This window comes from Podarcis erhardii (assembly GCF_964252035.2).
Source record: "Podarcis erhardii genome assembly, chromosome: 13".
NCBI classification, from domain to species: domain Eukaryota; kingdom Metazoa; phylum Chordata; class Lepidosauria; order Squamata; family Lacertidae; genus Podarcis; species Podarcis erhardii.
Window position 1 is genome coordinate 20984636 of NC_138502.1, and position 15581 is coordinate 21000216.

Genomic DNA, 15581 nt, shown 5'->3' on the forward strand with positions numbered 1-15581 from the left:
TTCAGCACAAATATTGAAGCCTGTGACATCAGCCAGTGCAAGGCATTAATCTGAGTGAAATGGGTCAGCCACAGCAATAAACATATATTATCAAGCTCATTGATATTATCAGTTCATTAGCCAACCTAAAACTGTGATGTGTCTCCTTCACCAAATTGCTTTTTTCGCAATCTTCTTAGTTACAGTTTCTTCTATACTGGCAAAAACTATCACTGTGGTTCTGGCTTTCATGGACAAGAATCCAGGAAGCACAGCCAGAAAATGGGTGGGGAAAACACTGTCCAACTTCATTGTGTTTTGCTCCTCCTTCATCCAAATAGGCATTTGTGCTGTGTGGTTAGCAACCTCTCCTCCATGCACTTAGTGACTGAATAAATTGTATTAGTGTGCAATGAGGGGTCTTCCACCATGTTTACCGTGTCCTGGGCTATATGGGCTTGCTAGCCATTGATAGCTTTACTGTGGCTTTTCTTGACAGGAAATTACCTGACAGTTTCAGCGAAGCCAAATTATCACTTTTAGTATGCCTGTGTTTTGCAGTGTTTGGGTATCCTTTGTTGCAGCCTATTTGAGTTCCAAGAGGAAGTACATGGTGGCTGTGGAGATTTTCTCTATTTTAGCCTCCAGTGGTGGTCTTCTGGATTGCATCTTTTCTCCCAAATATTATATTATTATGTTGAGGCCTGAGCTAAACACGATGGAGCAGTTAATTAGGAAAAGTCAATGAAGTGTTTAGTAGCTAATTTATGCAGTCGTTTAAACACTTTTCCAGTTGCAATGGTTTTTAAAAAGATCTACATAGATCTGGGAAGATCTCTGGGTAGGGTGATGATCCTTTGTGAGGGGAGAGTGGTATGACAATGACTACCTTTTTCCTGTTGCATCACTTCTCATATAATGGATGTATGGGTGCAGTGATCCATTTCTTAATGTCATTGGCATCCTTCTGTCTAGGGAGACAATGGAGTGCACCTCGGGGGGGGGGTAAGTCAAACTATGCTGTTTTTGCTGCATTAGCAGCACTGAAATGATCATTTGGGGCACAAGCATGGGCAGTGTATATGGAGTTGCATGCCAAGGCTCTGGGCCCCACAGTTCCCTTTGATAATAAAAACATGGATATGAGTATTTAAGTTGGGGGGGGCAAGACCACAACTTTATTGGTTACAGATGTGAGAAGTTTGGCTTAGGCATTGGGTAAATCCAAGCTATATCTTGACTCCCGCCCATCTGCAGGGAGTCCAACTAAGGGTAAACAAGTAGGGGGAACCCTATGACGTACATAAAATAAGGGCACCCTGAGGGGTCCCCAATGGGGTCGTGGCATGGCCCAGCCACATCTGGGCATTGGACAGAATCCACACCCCTCGATCCCTTTAACCGCATATCCTTGATGAGGAGGGGCAGATGGAGGCTACAACCTCACCTCCATCCAAACAAAGGCTTACCCAATCCCTAACCTTACAAAGTTGTGATGATTGCTACCAAAAAAACAACAACAACCAAATGGCCAATTTGCCAAGTGAAGAAAACTCCTACCTGGACCCAACAATATTGCGGCCAACAGATGTCCATACCAAGGTCATATATGAAGAAAGCATAAAAAGAGTGTGGGTGCGTAGGGAGACCCAGCAAAAAGAGGCCACACCTACTACCAGAGCTGATTGGCCAGCAAGACCTTGCTGGGTGTAGCCCTGCCCAGTGCTGGTGACATGACCAGGGTGACGCAAGCAAGGGGTGTCAATCTCCGCCCCGTGCCGGATCACTATCAGGTCCTGGATGCCTGACCGCAATGCCGTCCACCAGAAAAGGTGGTGCCAAGATCACAAGCCCACCCGCCACCACTTGGAATATGTTTGGTACCAGCTTGGCTGTAGGAGCTGCCAGAATGATGCATACAAGATGCCATCCACTCTGGATTTGTGTAGGGTTTGCTGCTTAGCATCTTCTTCTCCCAAATATGTCCTGCAAGGCAGTGGAGGTTTGGGATCAGTTTTCCATCTCCTAGATGGACTACTTTCCCAAGTTGACGAGCCCCATCTGCCCATGCCATAATATTCTTCTTAAGTTATACTGTAACATGCTCTACACAGAGCTGTCCTTGAGGAGTATTTTGAAAAATAAAACAGTCAAGACTCTTCTTCCCTGGCATGTGCTTTATGAACCATCTATGATTCTATGATACTATGTCATACTCCGTATCCAGTTTGTTCCCTATCACAACTCAGGTTTTTAGTTCTTATGAAAAACCTCTTCCTTCTCTACGAGCTTGCACAAAATTTACTATCATATTGAGATATCATGTTGTATATCCATCCTCCAAGGGAGACAAGGTTCATGAAAACTTGGGACAGCACCTTTTTCTGCTGTAGTTACCAAATTATGAATCTCCAAATTTATTAATTCAAGTGATAAGATTTACATATTATTACTATCCTTATTATAATTATAATTATTATTAGTAGTAGTATGTGTCAGTCATGTTAACTTGCCCTGGGCAAACCAATGTAACTTATAAGCAAACAGGACACCACTTTTACATGTAATATAATTTTTTATATATTGCCCCTTAATGAGTCATTGTAAAAACTGAATGTGGGACTACATGTAGGTCAGTAGTACTGTTGCTTGGGAAGCAGGTGAGCCAAGGATGAGTACCCTTGCTATTGACAACTTTAATAGAAAATGGCTGTTTTGATGTTTCTTGCAGTATGAGTATTCTCAATTAATAAAGAAATTATATGTTTCTTCTGTAAATTAAAAAGAGACTTGCTCATATCTGTCACAGAATAAAATAAAAGTCATTATATATGTTTGTGTGTTTTCTTCAAAATATAAAACCTGTCTTCCATATTACTAATCATAACATTAGAAGAAACCCACAATGCTATCTTTTTATAATTCCCCAGTCTACAGATTGCCAAAATATCCATGGAATTATGACAGAAGACGGTGAATAAAATTCAGTATGGACCACAAAAAACCACATTGGCCTACGTATCTGATCTGCAACACTTTAATTAAAAAGAAGTGTGTTTTGCTCCTCTGTTCTGATAGAAGGTAGGGTGCATATGCAATGAAATGTGGGCATGTCGTAGGTGGCATAGGAGAGGTCAAGCTACATTCAGCAGTTTTTAATGCATTATGGATTTTTGAAGCATTATATACTGAAATCTTTCATTGGCACAATAGGAGGTACTGGCAGACAGACGGGCATGCAAGGACATAATATTGTTGAACCCAGATGCGGACAATAATGGATTAGATGGACCAAAGGCCTGAAGAAAACTCAAATATTTCTCATCCCCCACTCCCAGCATAAGTTATTTAATTTTGCTAGTATAATTTTCTTATTATTGTTCTGTACTGTCCAACTAATAGGGAGAAAACGCTTCCTTCTGGACATGACAATCATGCAATTTGAGTCCCCTGCAATTATTCAGTGAACTGCAATTATTGTCACTGTTTTCAAAATCCACTCAAGAGTTACACTAGCCTAGTCAATAAGAAAATGGGGGGGGGGGGAATTCTGAGACTGATGGAATAAAGAGAACTCTCATACAATTCCATCACATTTCAAATTTCAGTAAGTAGGAATCAGGGACACATGTTGTTCTGCTGCTAAGAAACATTAATCATACCTTTACTTCTGCAGAAAAGGTAATCTAGATTAAGAGTGGGGGTTTTTTTACTCGGAATGGCTGCATCGGTGGTGTTACAGCTGATGATTCTCCTCATAGTGGGCAATAGTCCTTTTGCTAAATGTAGAATCCAGGATCCCTACCATATCCTTCACAAATATTTTCAACCAGGAGACATAATATTTGGAGCTATTTGTTCTCAGAGTCTCATCCTTTCCAGTCCAAAAGACTTCATACATAAACCTCCACAGACGCTATCTGAAGAGCCTGTGTAAGAAATGCTTTTACCCTCTTTAGTATTTTGAATAAACATTCACAAACTTTTTATTGATAATTATTACTTAAATAGTTTGAGGATCTATACAACTGTGTAACACGCAGAAAACAGCATTTTTAGAGAAATCAAAGACTGGAACTGAGGGAAGTCGGGGGGTGGGGGGGGTGGGTTCTGTGGGGGGAGGGAGGAAAAGGGGGGAAAATATGGATGATATGTTTCTAGATAATATGTTTTGTTTTAATTTTGAATAAAAAAGTAATTTTTTAAAAAAGAAATGTAATAGATGATATTAATGGTAGGCAGTCAGTAATAAGTACACAGTACTAGGTTATAGCAACATTGTGGTGAATAGTAATAATGAAATATGTGCACAACACAGTAGAAATATTTTTATAAAATGTGGAAAATGCATGTAACACTAAATGCAAATATCTTTGCAGTATAGTGACAAAGAATTACCAGCACATCCTGGCCTTGGTGTTTGCGGTAAAGGAGCTAAATAAAAATCTCAAGCTCCTACCAAATGTGACACTGGGATTCAACATTTATGACATCTATTCCAGTGCTGAATTGACCTATCATGCCACAATGAAACTGCTTTCCACAAGGAATATATTTATCCCCAACTACAAATGTGACATACAGGAAAATCTGATTTCCATCATTGGGGCACTGCATTCAGAAACATCTCACCAGATAGCAAATGTTTTGAGTATCTTCAAGATTCCTCAGGTAGAGTGCTTGTGTGATTCAGGAATCTACATTTTATGCCATTTTCTTCTTTATTTTCAGATGTGTCATAACCATTCAAAGACAGCAATGGGTATAAACAAATATGTTTCATCATTTCATTGAACATGTTATTCAGAGAAATAAAAAAAATGTTTATCTTTATTACATAGTGAATAGAAACCTTTCCTTATATGAGCTTTAGTAATATTGTTATCAACACATCTGAGGAGATCAGGTCATGTACATGTGAATTTTTCATTTGATCATTCAGATGGGCTTAGAATTCTTTATGTCTTTTAATTTTTCTACTGTTCATGTTGAGGGCTGTTTATACGTTATTGGACTGTTATCCTTCTTTTGCATTGGACTACATACTTCTCCTCTACAATCTGTAAGAAGGAACTATATTGTTTGATGAGTGACATGACTCTATGGCAGCTTAGTACCACAACTTTCCCTATGGTAAGATTATAATTCTGCCTACTTCTCTCCAAATTGACCTTTAGCTGTTGTATGGTTCTATGTCTTGGAGGACACTTCAAACTGAATTCCTTTCCTCCTATCGAATGGTCCCAGATGATATCCTCCAGTACTTGGGGATTCTACAGTTACTCATTCACTTCAAATGGATATGGTTTGGATTCATTGCTGATGACAATGATAAGGTAGAAATGTTTCTGCAACACATGCTTCCCTTATTTTCCCAGAAGGGCATCTGTTTAGCCTTTGTAGAAACATGCCCTTCAAGTTTTAGTTTTGATGAAGATGATGAGAATGGAGAAGTAATGAAAAAAGGGATTGAAACCTACAACAGAGTCATGAGCAGCACAGCCAATGCATTGGTGTTCTATGGAGAAGCAGATTCCATAATCTTTTTGAGATGGGTACTATTTCTACCAGAGGTGGATGACACAATACGAAAGCCAAAAAGTAGGATCTGGATTCTAACAGCTCAGATGGAGTTAAAATCATTTGTCCACCAACGGCATTGGGATATCCAAGTCCTCCATGGTGCTCTATCTTTCGCAATCCACTCCAAAGAGGTTCAAGGGTTCAAGGAATTTCTTCAGGGCAGAAACCCTTCCAGTACAACAGAAGATGGTTTTATCAGAGATTTCTGGGAACAGGCATTTGGCTGTGTATTCCCAAGCTCTGCTTTGGATGATGTGGTGGGTGATATTTGTACTGGAGATGAGAGTCTGGAGAACCTTCCTGGGCCTTTTTTTGAAATGAGCATGACTGGTCACAGTTACAGTATCTATAATGCTGTCTATGCAGTGGCCCATGCTTTACATGCCTTGCTTTCATTCAGATCCAAATATACAACAATAGCAGAAGAAGAAAGAAGGGAACTTCAGAATATTGTACCATGGCAGGTAAGGCCTGTGAGAAATATTCAGACATAAATGGTGTTGTCATTAATAACATTTCACTACTGCTATATTACATTATTTAATGCAGGTAACATCATATAGAGAAAGAGGAGTTTCAGTGTGACTTGTGACATCCTCATACTCAAGTTGGGGTAAACCCCAGCTCCCCCTCAGAAGAAGATTCTGTTGATTTGTCATGGTGGGCGTGGGTGGGTTGGCCTATGTGAGAAGATTGGCCAACCCAGGCCACTAGAGGGAGAAACACTCTAGTCTTCTCTTAGTCTTCTCTAGTCCTCCCTCCTTCCCTGTGCAGTATGGACTTTGATAATTGCCCATTTGGGAGCTGAGAGGGAATTTTACAGGAGCTCCAAATAGGCCTGGGGGCTCCCCTTATTCATCTACTTCAAGCTGTTGAGAGCAACTTGCATGGAGTGGAAATGAGTTTTGATTGGTTTAATTAGTGAAGAGATGGTAAGGCAGTATTGGATTAAGGGTTCTCTTTGGCCACTTTACACTGCCTTGTGTAGGATCACTGGGAGAGGGGGGCTTTGCATGTGTGTTAGGGAGAATGCCGAGCTGTTGGGACTGTTGGGCATTTGTTAACTTTAAATATCCGATGCTTTTGAAGCAAGGAGGTCCCTTGTTCCAAGACCACAGGTTTCAATTAGAAACATGCCAGACAAAGAGAGAGAGAGAGGGAGGGAGAGGGAGGGAGACATGGCTTCTCCCATCTTAGTAACTTCACTACCTGAACGATATTTTGATTAGTATAATTATGTGTGTTGGCTTGCAGATCTTCTAAGATGTTATATTGAATAAATATAATGTTTTTCCCACGACAGTGTGGAAACCTTTTCACTGGTGTTGACAAGGTCCAGGATAAAAAACAACAACCCAACACAATGGCAGACTATTATATCTCAGAGATAATGGTTCAAGTTCCTTTTGTTAAGCATCTGTGTTTTCCTTTTCAATCTAGATCCACCACTTTCTGAAACAAGTCTCATTTAACAACACTGCTGGGGATGTGGTTTCTTTTGATCAAAATAGAGTATTAATAGGTGGATTTGATATTTTAAACTGGGTCACATTCCCAAACCAATCTTTTGTTCGAGTAAAAGTTGGAAAGATGGATCCTGAAACCCCAATTCCAGAGCAAGAATTCACTGTTAATGAAGATGCCATTGTGTGGCACAGCTGGTTTAACCAGGTAGGACTTAGAAACAGCAGTTTGTGCAGTTTCCTTACAGAGGCACTGGGCTCATCCACACTTCTTTTTTGTGTCATGCTTTCGAGGCACAGGTCCGGGATTTTGAAATCCATGTCTGAGTGGTTTGGTTTTTATTTTTATAAAATATTTTCATTTTTGTCTCACTGCTTTCCCTGAGGAAACCCACTGGAAAATAAAATAAAATAATCACTGTTAGTAATGCATATTTTTAAACAAAATGGGCATCCTTTTCTGAAGATCTTCCTCTATTCATAATAAAAATGACAGATATTTTGCATGGCTGTCTCCCTCTAGTGCCTGTGTGTTAGCATTCATTAAAGGACAGTGAAGCATTGTCACTGTAAGAGGGCTGTACTGAAACGAAAGGAGATACAGCCCAATGGGTAACTTTCACACTGTAAGAGGTAACTGTGTCACTTTCTGAGTGTGCCTATCTTCAATTTGCTATCTGAATGGTGTTAATCTTACTTATCAAACACCTTGGTATTAAAACCACACAAAATTCACATTCTCCCCTTTCACTTATGGATTAGGTACAGCCTCTTTCTCTATGCAACGATCACTGCAATTCAGGTTATAGCAAGAAAAAGAAGGAAGGACAGCTGTCTTGCTGTTATGACTGCATTCTGTGTCCAGAAAATAAGATATCAAATGAGAAAGGTAAGATTGGTTGCACACAGGGTTATCAAATAAGTTGTACATAATTCAGAGAATAGTGCATGCAGGCCTCGACATCAAAAAGTAATCTCAACAGATAATTGGAATAGGTTTGGGGAACCTCTGGCCCTTCAGATATTGCTGAACTACAATTCCCATCAGCCCCAGCATTCATGTAAATGGCCAGGGATGATGGGAACTGTAGTTCAGGAACACCTGAAGGCCCAAAGGTTACCCATACCTACTGCAGAATGAGACAACAGACAATAGCAGGATGGCTAAAACCAGGGTGGGGAAAATGTTAAGCCTAAGGGCCACATACTCCTATGAACAGATTTTCAGGGATGTATCCAGATATAACAGTAGATAGATCAAATTATGACTCTTGCCTTAATACAATAGACTACATTCCAGCTACACAGAAGATAAATTTGTGCACCTTCACACACCTTTCTACCCTCTCAGTCCAGGCTAGCAAGAGGCATTATTATTGTTAAAAGGCACAGTCCATCCAGACAAAAGCGCTCTAGTAGGATGCTGAGCTCTGTGGGGTTTGTGGGGAGTCCTGAGGTAAGGAAAGAGATAGCTGGAGGATTTGAGGTTCCAGTCCCATTGGGTAATAGCTCAACACTTAATTTAACTATAATTAAAGATTTGCAACAAGATAACTAATAATCCAATCCTATATTTAAGCATAACTAAAGTTTGCACCAATTCTGCAACACCGCAGCACTACACTGGCTCGAGATTATAGGTCAGTGCTTTTCATTGCTGGCCTTTATCCAATGCAAGCTGAGGGGGCTCCTGACTCTTCCATCCCATATCTCTTGGGCAGCATTTGGAAAGAAGAAGCTTCTTGAACCTTGACCCCACTCCCAATACACTTCAAGGCAGCTAGCAATAAGAGGAAGGTTGGGAAAGCATTATTTCACAAGGGAATAACTCCAAGCACCCACCTCCTCCCTATATGATGTACTTGCCAAATTTAGGTCAAATGCAAGTGACCAAAGTAAAAGAGCCAATTAACAAATTAAACCACCACATGCTGCATTAACTGTAGTCTAATAATGGAAAACCCCATGGGCATAGGTGTGGGGGGGGCAACGCCCCCCCAATCTAGTAAATAAAAACAAATACTTAACTAACTGACCAATTGTGTCACAGATAACTCAGTTCTGCCTCCCAACATAATACCTGTCTCTCCTAAAATAAATCCTGGCTATGCCTATGCTATGCCTATGCCCCCCCCCAAAAAATACTTTCAGTTGCCCTTCTCCCAAAAGATAAATGTGTAATCCCAAATTGATACAGAGGAATGAGTAAGCAGAAAACTGTATTGAGACTGGTACAGAAGGGAACAGATGCCTCAAGTAAACCCAATTCCGTGTCCTCTGATAGGCTTGATCCTTGAACATAATAGGGCCTAGCCAGCCATTCTGCCATGATACTTCTCGGGCTAAATGGTGGGACAAAATGGTGCATGATACATTCAACAAGAGGAGATAGATCATTCTGCATTTGAAATGTGTGCACAATTTGGAAGTAACACAATGACCCTTACATTGTTACAGTTTCAAATGATGGCATGCTAGAGGAGTTGAAGGGGCTAGGACTAATAGGATAATGCTTTGAAATGTGATAATTCTTTTGGAATATGTAATGAACCATAGTTGTGACCAACTGTTATGTACACACATTTCACAACCCACGGAACATTGAGTGTTCAGTAAGTGTAATATAGTGCATATGTTATATTTATTCATTATATAGGTCACTTTATACAAAAACAAGATCTCAAATCAATCTTCTTTTTATAAAAACCTACTTTGATATAATAGAGACCACAACATTTCTTCCTTTTTTCAGATATGCCTGACTGCTTTCAATGCCAAGAAGATCATTATCCAAACGAGGATAAAAATGCATGCATTCCCAAGCGTATACATTTCTTGTCATATGAGGAACCTTTGGGGATCATCTTAGCTGCTGGTGCTCTCACATGTTCATTGATCACAGCTCTAGTGCTAGGGATTTTCAGGAAGCACCATGACACCCCCATTGTGAAAGCCAACAACAGGGACCTCACCTACACTCTCCTCATCTCCCTTCTGCTCTGCTTCCTTTGTGCTTTGATATTCATTGGCCAGCCTCAGAGGGTGACGTGTCTCTTCCGACAAACTGCCTTTGGCATCATCTTCTCAGTGGCTGTTTCTTGTCTGCTGTCCAAAACGGTGACTGTGGTTCTGGCTTTCATGGCTACCAAACCAGGATCCAGGATGAGGAAGTGGGTGGGGAAAAGATTGTCCACCTCCATTGTTCTTTCTTGCTCACTTATCCAAACAGGGCTTTGTGTTGTATGGTGGGAGACCTCTCCCCCATTTCCACATACTGACACTCATTCCATGAATGATGAAATTTTATTAGAATGTAATGAGGGCTCCACTATCATGTTTTACTGTGTCTTGGGCTACATGGGTTTCCTGGCACTTACCTGCTTCACTCTGGCTTTCTTTGCCAGAAAGTTACCTGACAGTTTCAATGAGGCCAAGTTTATCACTTTCAGCATGTTGGTCTTTTGCAGTGTGTGGCTGTCCTTTGTTCCAACCTATCTGAGCACCAAAGGAAAATACACTGTTGCCGTTGAGATCTTCTCTATTTTAGCTTCCAGCTCTGGGTTGCTGGGGTGCATCTTTCTCCCCAAGTGTTACATTATTGTGATGAAGCCTCAGCTGAACAATAGGGAACAACTAATAAGAAAAAAACCTTGATTTTTCATTGTGTAATACAACAGATGTGTTGTTCTGTGAGCTATCCTAGTCTGTACATGCACTAGAGCTCTACAGATGCCTACTAATTTATAAATAATTTTAGAGGCAAGATATTCTTGAAATTGTTCTCCCTTTATAAAGGCATCTTGAAATTCCCTTTCTGCCAATGAAATGAGGGCTGAACCACAGTGTTTTACTGTGCCTTGAGCTTTCCTGCGCCTTTCCTTTCCAAGAACCTCCATGAAGCCAAGTTCACCACTTTCAGCATGTTATATATAAAAGGGAAAAAGGAGGAGCCTGCAAACTACAGACGGATTAGTCTCTTCAGCATCATCAGAAAACTCTGCACAAGACACCTACAATGGAAACTCCTTGATTGGAGCAAGCTGGCTTTAGGGATGCTTGATCCACTACTGATCAGTGCTCAGTACTTCAGCACCTAATTGAAAAGTTCTCCTCCTGTAAAACAACCTCCCTTTATGCTGCTTTCATAGACCTCAAAGCAGCATTTGACTCCATATCCATAAAAACTGGAGGCTACCTCAATAGACCGACAAATGCTTCATCTAATATGTACATTTCATGAAGGGACCTCACTCAAAGTAAAATGTAACCCCTGGGGCCATCTTACTGATGCCATTGAATCTGAGAAAGGTGTCAAGCAAGGCTGCATACAGGCCTCACTCTTATTTAATTACTACATTAATTCCATGGTGGGCCACCTCCACAACATAAACATTCACCCTCCAAAACTTGCTCGAAGACACATCTCTGTCCTGCTGTATGCAGATGATGCAGCAATACTTTCAAGAACACCTTTTGGCCTCAAAAGAGCACTGGGAACATTAACACAATACTGCAAGGAGGACCAGCTAGAACTCAACTATCAGAAAACTAACCTCATGGCATTTGCCAAAAGGCCTTTGAGCCGCTCTTGGAGCATAGATGGCCACAAGATTGAGCAGGTCTCTTGTTTCAAATACCTGGGGGTAGTTTTTCACTCTACCAGCAGTAGGAAAGCCCATGGGGAACATGTTGCTGAAACTGCACAGAGAAGCTCACCTGCAATCCTTAAATTTCTTAAAACAAGAGGTGGCCACTATATACCTGCAGCACTCAAATTCATTGAAGCCAAAACAATAGTACAACTTGTCTATGGTGCCCAGCTGGACCCCTTCTTTATTTTTTCATCTCTAGAATTTGTACAATACAAATTTCTAAAATCAGCCCTTCAAGTCCCACAATGTGTCTCTAATGCCATCCTGAGACTAGAGAAAGGTTTCATAAAAGTGGAGGCTTCAGTGTGGGTGACCATACTCAACTACTGGCTCAGACTATCTTTATTTCCCCTTGGCCTTGGCCTTGCACCACTAACTATGAACTATGATTTTCAATCCACATGGAAACAGGCTGTGGTAACCTCAGCCAGTCGCCCAATCCCACGACTGTAATAAAGTGTTGTTGTTAGTATTTTGCAGTGTTTGGTTATCCTTCATTACAGCCTACCTGAGTTCTATGGGGAAATACAGGGTAGCTGTGGAGATCTTCTTTATCTTAGCCTCCAGCCTTGAGTTGCTGGCTTGCATCTTTACTCCGAAAATGTTACATCATTGTGATCAATACTGAGCTGTGGTTCAGTGCTTCTCATACAGATCATCTGTACTTCAATCTCTTGTTCAACCAATGGCTGGCAGGGTGAGGAGCAACCTCATGTGAAATATTTAAGAATTACTACCTTTCTGTAAACTGTCCTGAGCTAAACTGAACAGTGGTCTAACTCAATGTGTGACTGCTTTCTAAGTTCCGGTGACATTACAGTAATATTTTATGTGTGGGATAGTCATAATATACTGTGTTGCTCAGTCACATAATCTTGCAACCCGGTGTAGAAACCAACTCCCACTGTCAGGCTGAGGCAGAGCAACAGCTCTACGGCTGAGCATGTTTAGGGAGTGCTGTAAGTTTATGCCACCTTAACTTACACCAAATTGTTTTATACCAGCTTCTTGTGTGTAGGATTGCTCCCTCAGTGAGCCATAACTGTGTACTAAATTAGTCAGAATACACCAGAATTCATGTCTCAATCCCAATTCACTATTTATTTAATTATATGTTTTAAATTTTCCTTCCTTCCTTAAAGGGTGGGCAGGGAGAGAAAAGCCTGTGATAAATTTACCCATAATCTTTTTTCAATCTGCATTCAATTAAGTCCTCTACAATCATAACCATCAAGTGTGGAGAAAACACATAAGGGAAGGTAGCAGGGGCAGACCAAGACATTTTATTGTTGAGGTGAAGAACTAAATTGCAGCCCCCTCTCCATTCCAACTACATAAGGTGACTGGGGTGACAGTGGAATCACCCTTTAACACTGCAGTAGTTTTTCCTCCACTCTGAGCAACTCCAATGGACCAACTTGGAAACTACATTGCAAGCTAATGAACACATACAGCCCTGTCCTCCAACATATTGTCACCACTGCTTTCATCTAGCACTGCTTACATCTACCAATTTGGGGAATAGGCCATAGTTCAGTGGTAGAGCTTCAGCTAACAATAATGATGGTACCAGGTTCAAATGCTGGTATCTGCAGGTAAGATTCAGAGACTCCTGTTTTAAAAGGTGGATAACCCATGCCAGTCAGTGTAGACAATATGGGGCTAGGTGAACAAATTGTCTGGCTTAGTTTAAGGCAGCCTCCCATGTTTTTGATTTTGGCTCCAGATTTGGCTCCAGATCAATTTCTTTAACTACTAGCCCCATTTTCTTCTTGTTACTCAAGGCTACCCCACTGAGTAAGAGATAATACTTTCCTTTTTTAAAAAAAAAAAATTATTAAGAGTTTTATTGATACAATAGAGAAAAGACAGAATAAACAGATAATAGACAGAAAAAAGAACAAACATAAAATTTAACATCTTGTAATACCCATCTTTTCTTCATCTTTTGGACTTCCTCACATCTCCCGCTCTTGCGTTCCAAATTATAAAGCTTTAGCCAGCAACTTGTCACCTTGTTTCAATTCTTATTATACACATTTCCAATATTTTGTCCCTAACTTTGAATATTTTTATCTAGGTCTTAGATACCTAATTTTAACACAATGTTTATTCAAAATTTCTTTTTTTCTCATAAAATTCACTCATTCTCATAATCTAATCAACTAACTCTATGGGCCCTGTTATTTTCAAATCTCTCATCCTTCTTAGCACTCATATAGTTTACAATGTTTTTGTAGATAGTCCTTAAATTTCTTCCAGTCCTCTTCCACGGCTTCCTCTCCCAGGTCTCGGATTCTGCCGGTCATTTCTGCAAGCTCCATGTAGTCCATCAGTTGCATCTGCCATTCTTCCAGCAAAGAGATAATACTTTCCTTCAGAGATGACAATCATGTATTTATTTCACTGTTCTCCAGAGAATACATCTTTCATATGAGTCCCCTGTAATTAGCTAACAAACTGCAATTGATTCTGCTGCTTGCAGAATCCCCCTGAGAGCTATAGTATCATAGTCAATAACAGAACTAATTACAATACTGTAACTTTAGAATAAATATAACTCAATCCCATACAATTCTGCACTAAGGAGCAGAATTTGGGAGAGATAAAGCTCCATGAGTTTCCTGTTTGAGATGCAAGATCTTAAACTCCAAAATTAGGGTGCAGGGACATACAAGGATCAACATTGAAGGAACACTGATAATTATGTTACACCTGAAGACAGGGAGCAAGATCAATAATAAAGATTAGTATTCAGGATGCCTGCATCAGTGGTATTGCATATGCTCCTACTGTCCCAAATATTGGCCACTTCTGTTGTTAAATATAGAATGCAGGATCCTTTTGATATTCTTCACAGGTATTATCAGCCTGGAGACATAATCTTTGGAAGCATTGGTTCTCAGAGCATAATCCTTTCCAGTCCAAAGGCTTTTGATGAACAACCTCCCCAGAAACTATCTGAAGAGCCAATGTAAGAAATACTTTTTTCTACAGTATACCTAGGATATTTTCTATTTTACAAGCTCCCAATACAGTAGAGTTGGCAAATTTGTTCTGTAGCAGTGCATGAAAGATATATTTTCATTACTAAACCTTTTAGCATGATGTGTTAATGTATTTCTATGTTGACTCACACTCCAAGATGACAAGAAATTACAGCTGTTAAGGGCCACAGCTTTATCAAGCATGATATTTAGGCAATATTGCTATGGTATGGTAATCCAGCTTCATTGCTACTTTGGAGCTGCATGACCGTCAATGGCTGAAGGATGGACCCAAGTCTCAGATTCCCTGTTCATTGGAGTAGACACATGCTGCCTATTCAACTGATTCTCTCATGAAATTGAAGCTACCATTTTGCATTAGAAGTTCTGAACTGGCAACTAATGTCATCCCTATAAAATGATAAAGTTGGAAGTGAAATTGAAAAGCATCTGGTCCAATTCTCTCCTTAGTGCATGATAGCCATAGTTGAAACATTCCTCCTTACTCTTGCTATCAATCTTTCACACAGGTTTGGGCTACCTTTCTCAAACTGAAGCAAATATCCTGTCCGATATTTTCATATTTCCCCATGGTTCAGAAGTAGCAAAATAAATGAGAAAAATAGAGACATTTTAAGTACTTTTTCAGTTTATGGGACAGGAAATATTTAAGCTTAGAACTTGAATATAGAGTCTCAATAGAACACACCCTGGAAATATTCCACATAAAGATAATGTGGTCCAGCAGCTGCAGAAGGACACAGGAAATCAATTCAGAGAGGCCAATGCATCACAGATTAAAATACAAGTGCTGAAAAGACTTGTAAAGAGAAACTTTATGCAAGTGTTTATACATTAATGCCAGACGCCTCCAATGGGGTGAACTGGAGTACTTAGTCTTAGAAGACATCATTGAT

General features: G+C 40.1%; 1 protein-coding gene across 1 annotated transcript; it reads left to right on the forward strand.

The window, feature by feature from the left end:
* Positions 1-3697: 3697 nt before the first annotated feature.
* Positions 3698-10679, forward strand: LOC309326917 (vomeronasal type-2 receptor 26-like; the record flags this gene model as incomplete). Its single annotated transcript, XM_081835946.1, has 6 exons — positions 3698-3912; positions 4359-4650; positions 5157-5819; positions 7003-7233; positions 7788-7914; positions 9778-10679. 6 exons carry the CDS (start codon positions 3698-3700, stop codon positions 10677-10679), a joined length of 2430 nt encoding a protein of 809 aa, XP_081692072.1.
* Positions 10680-15581: the final 4902 nt, after the last annotated feature.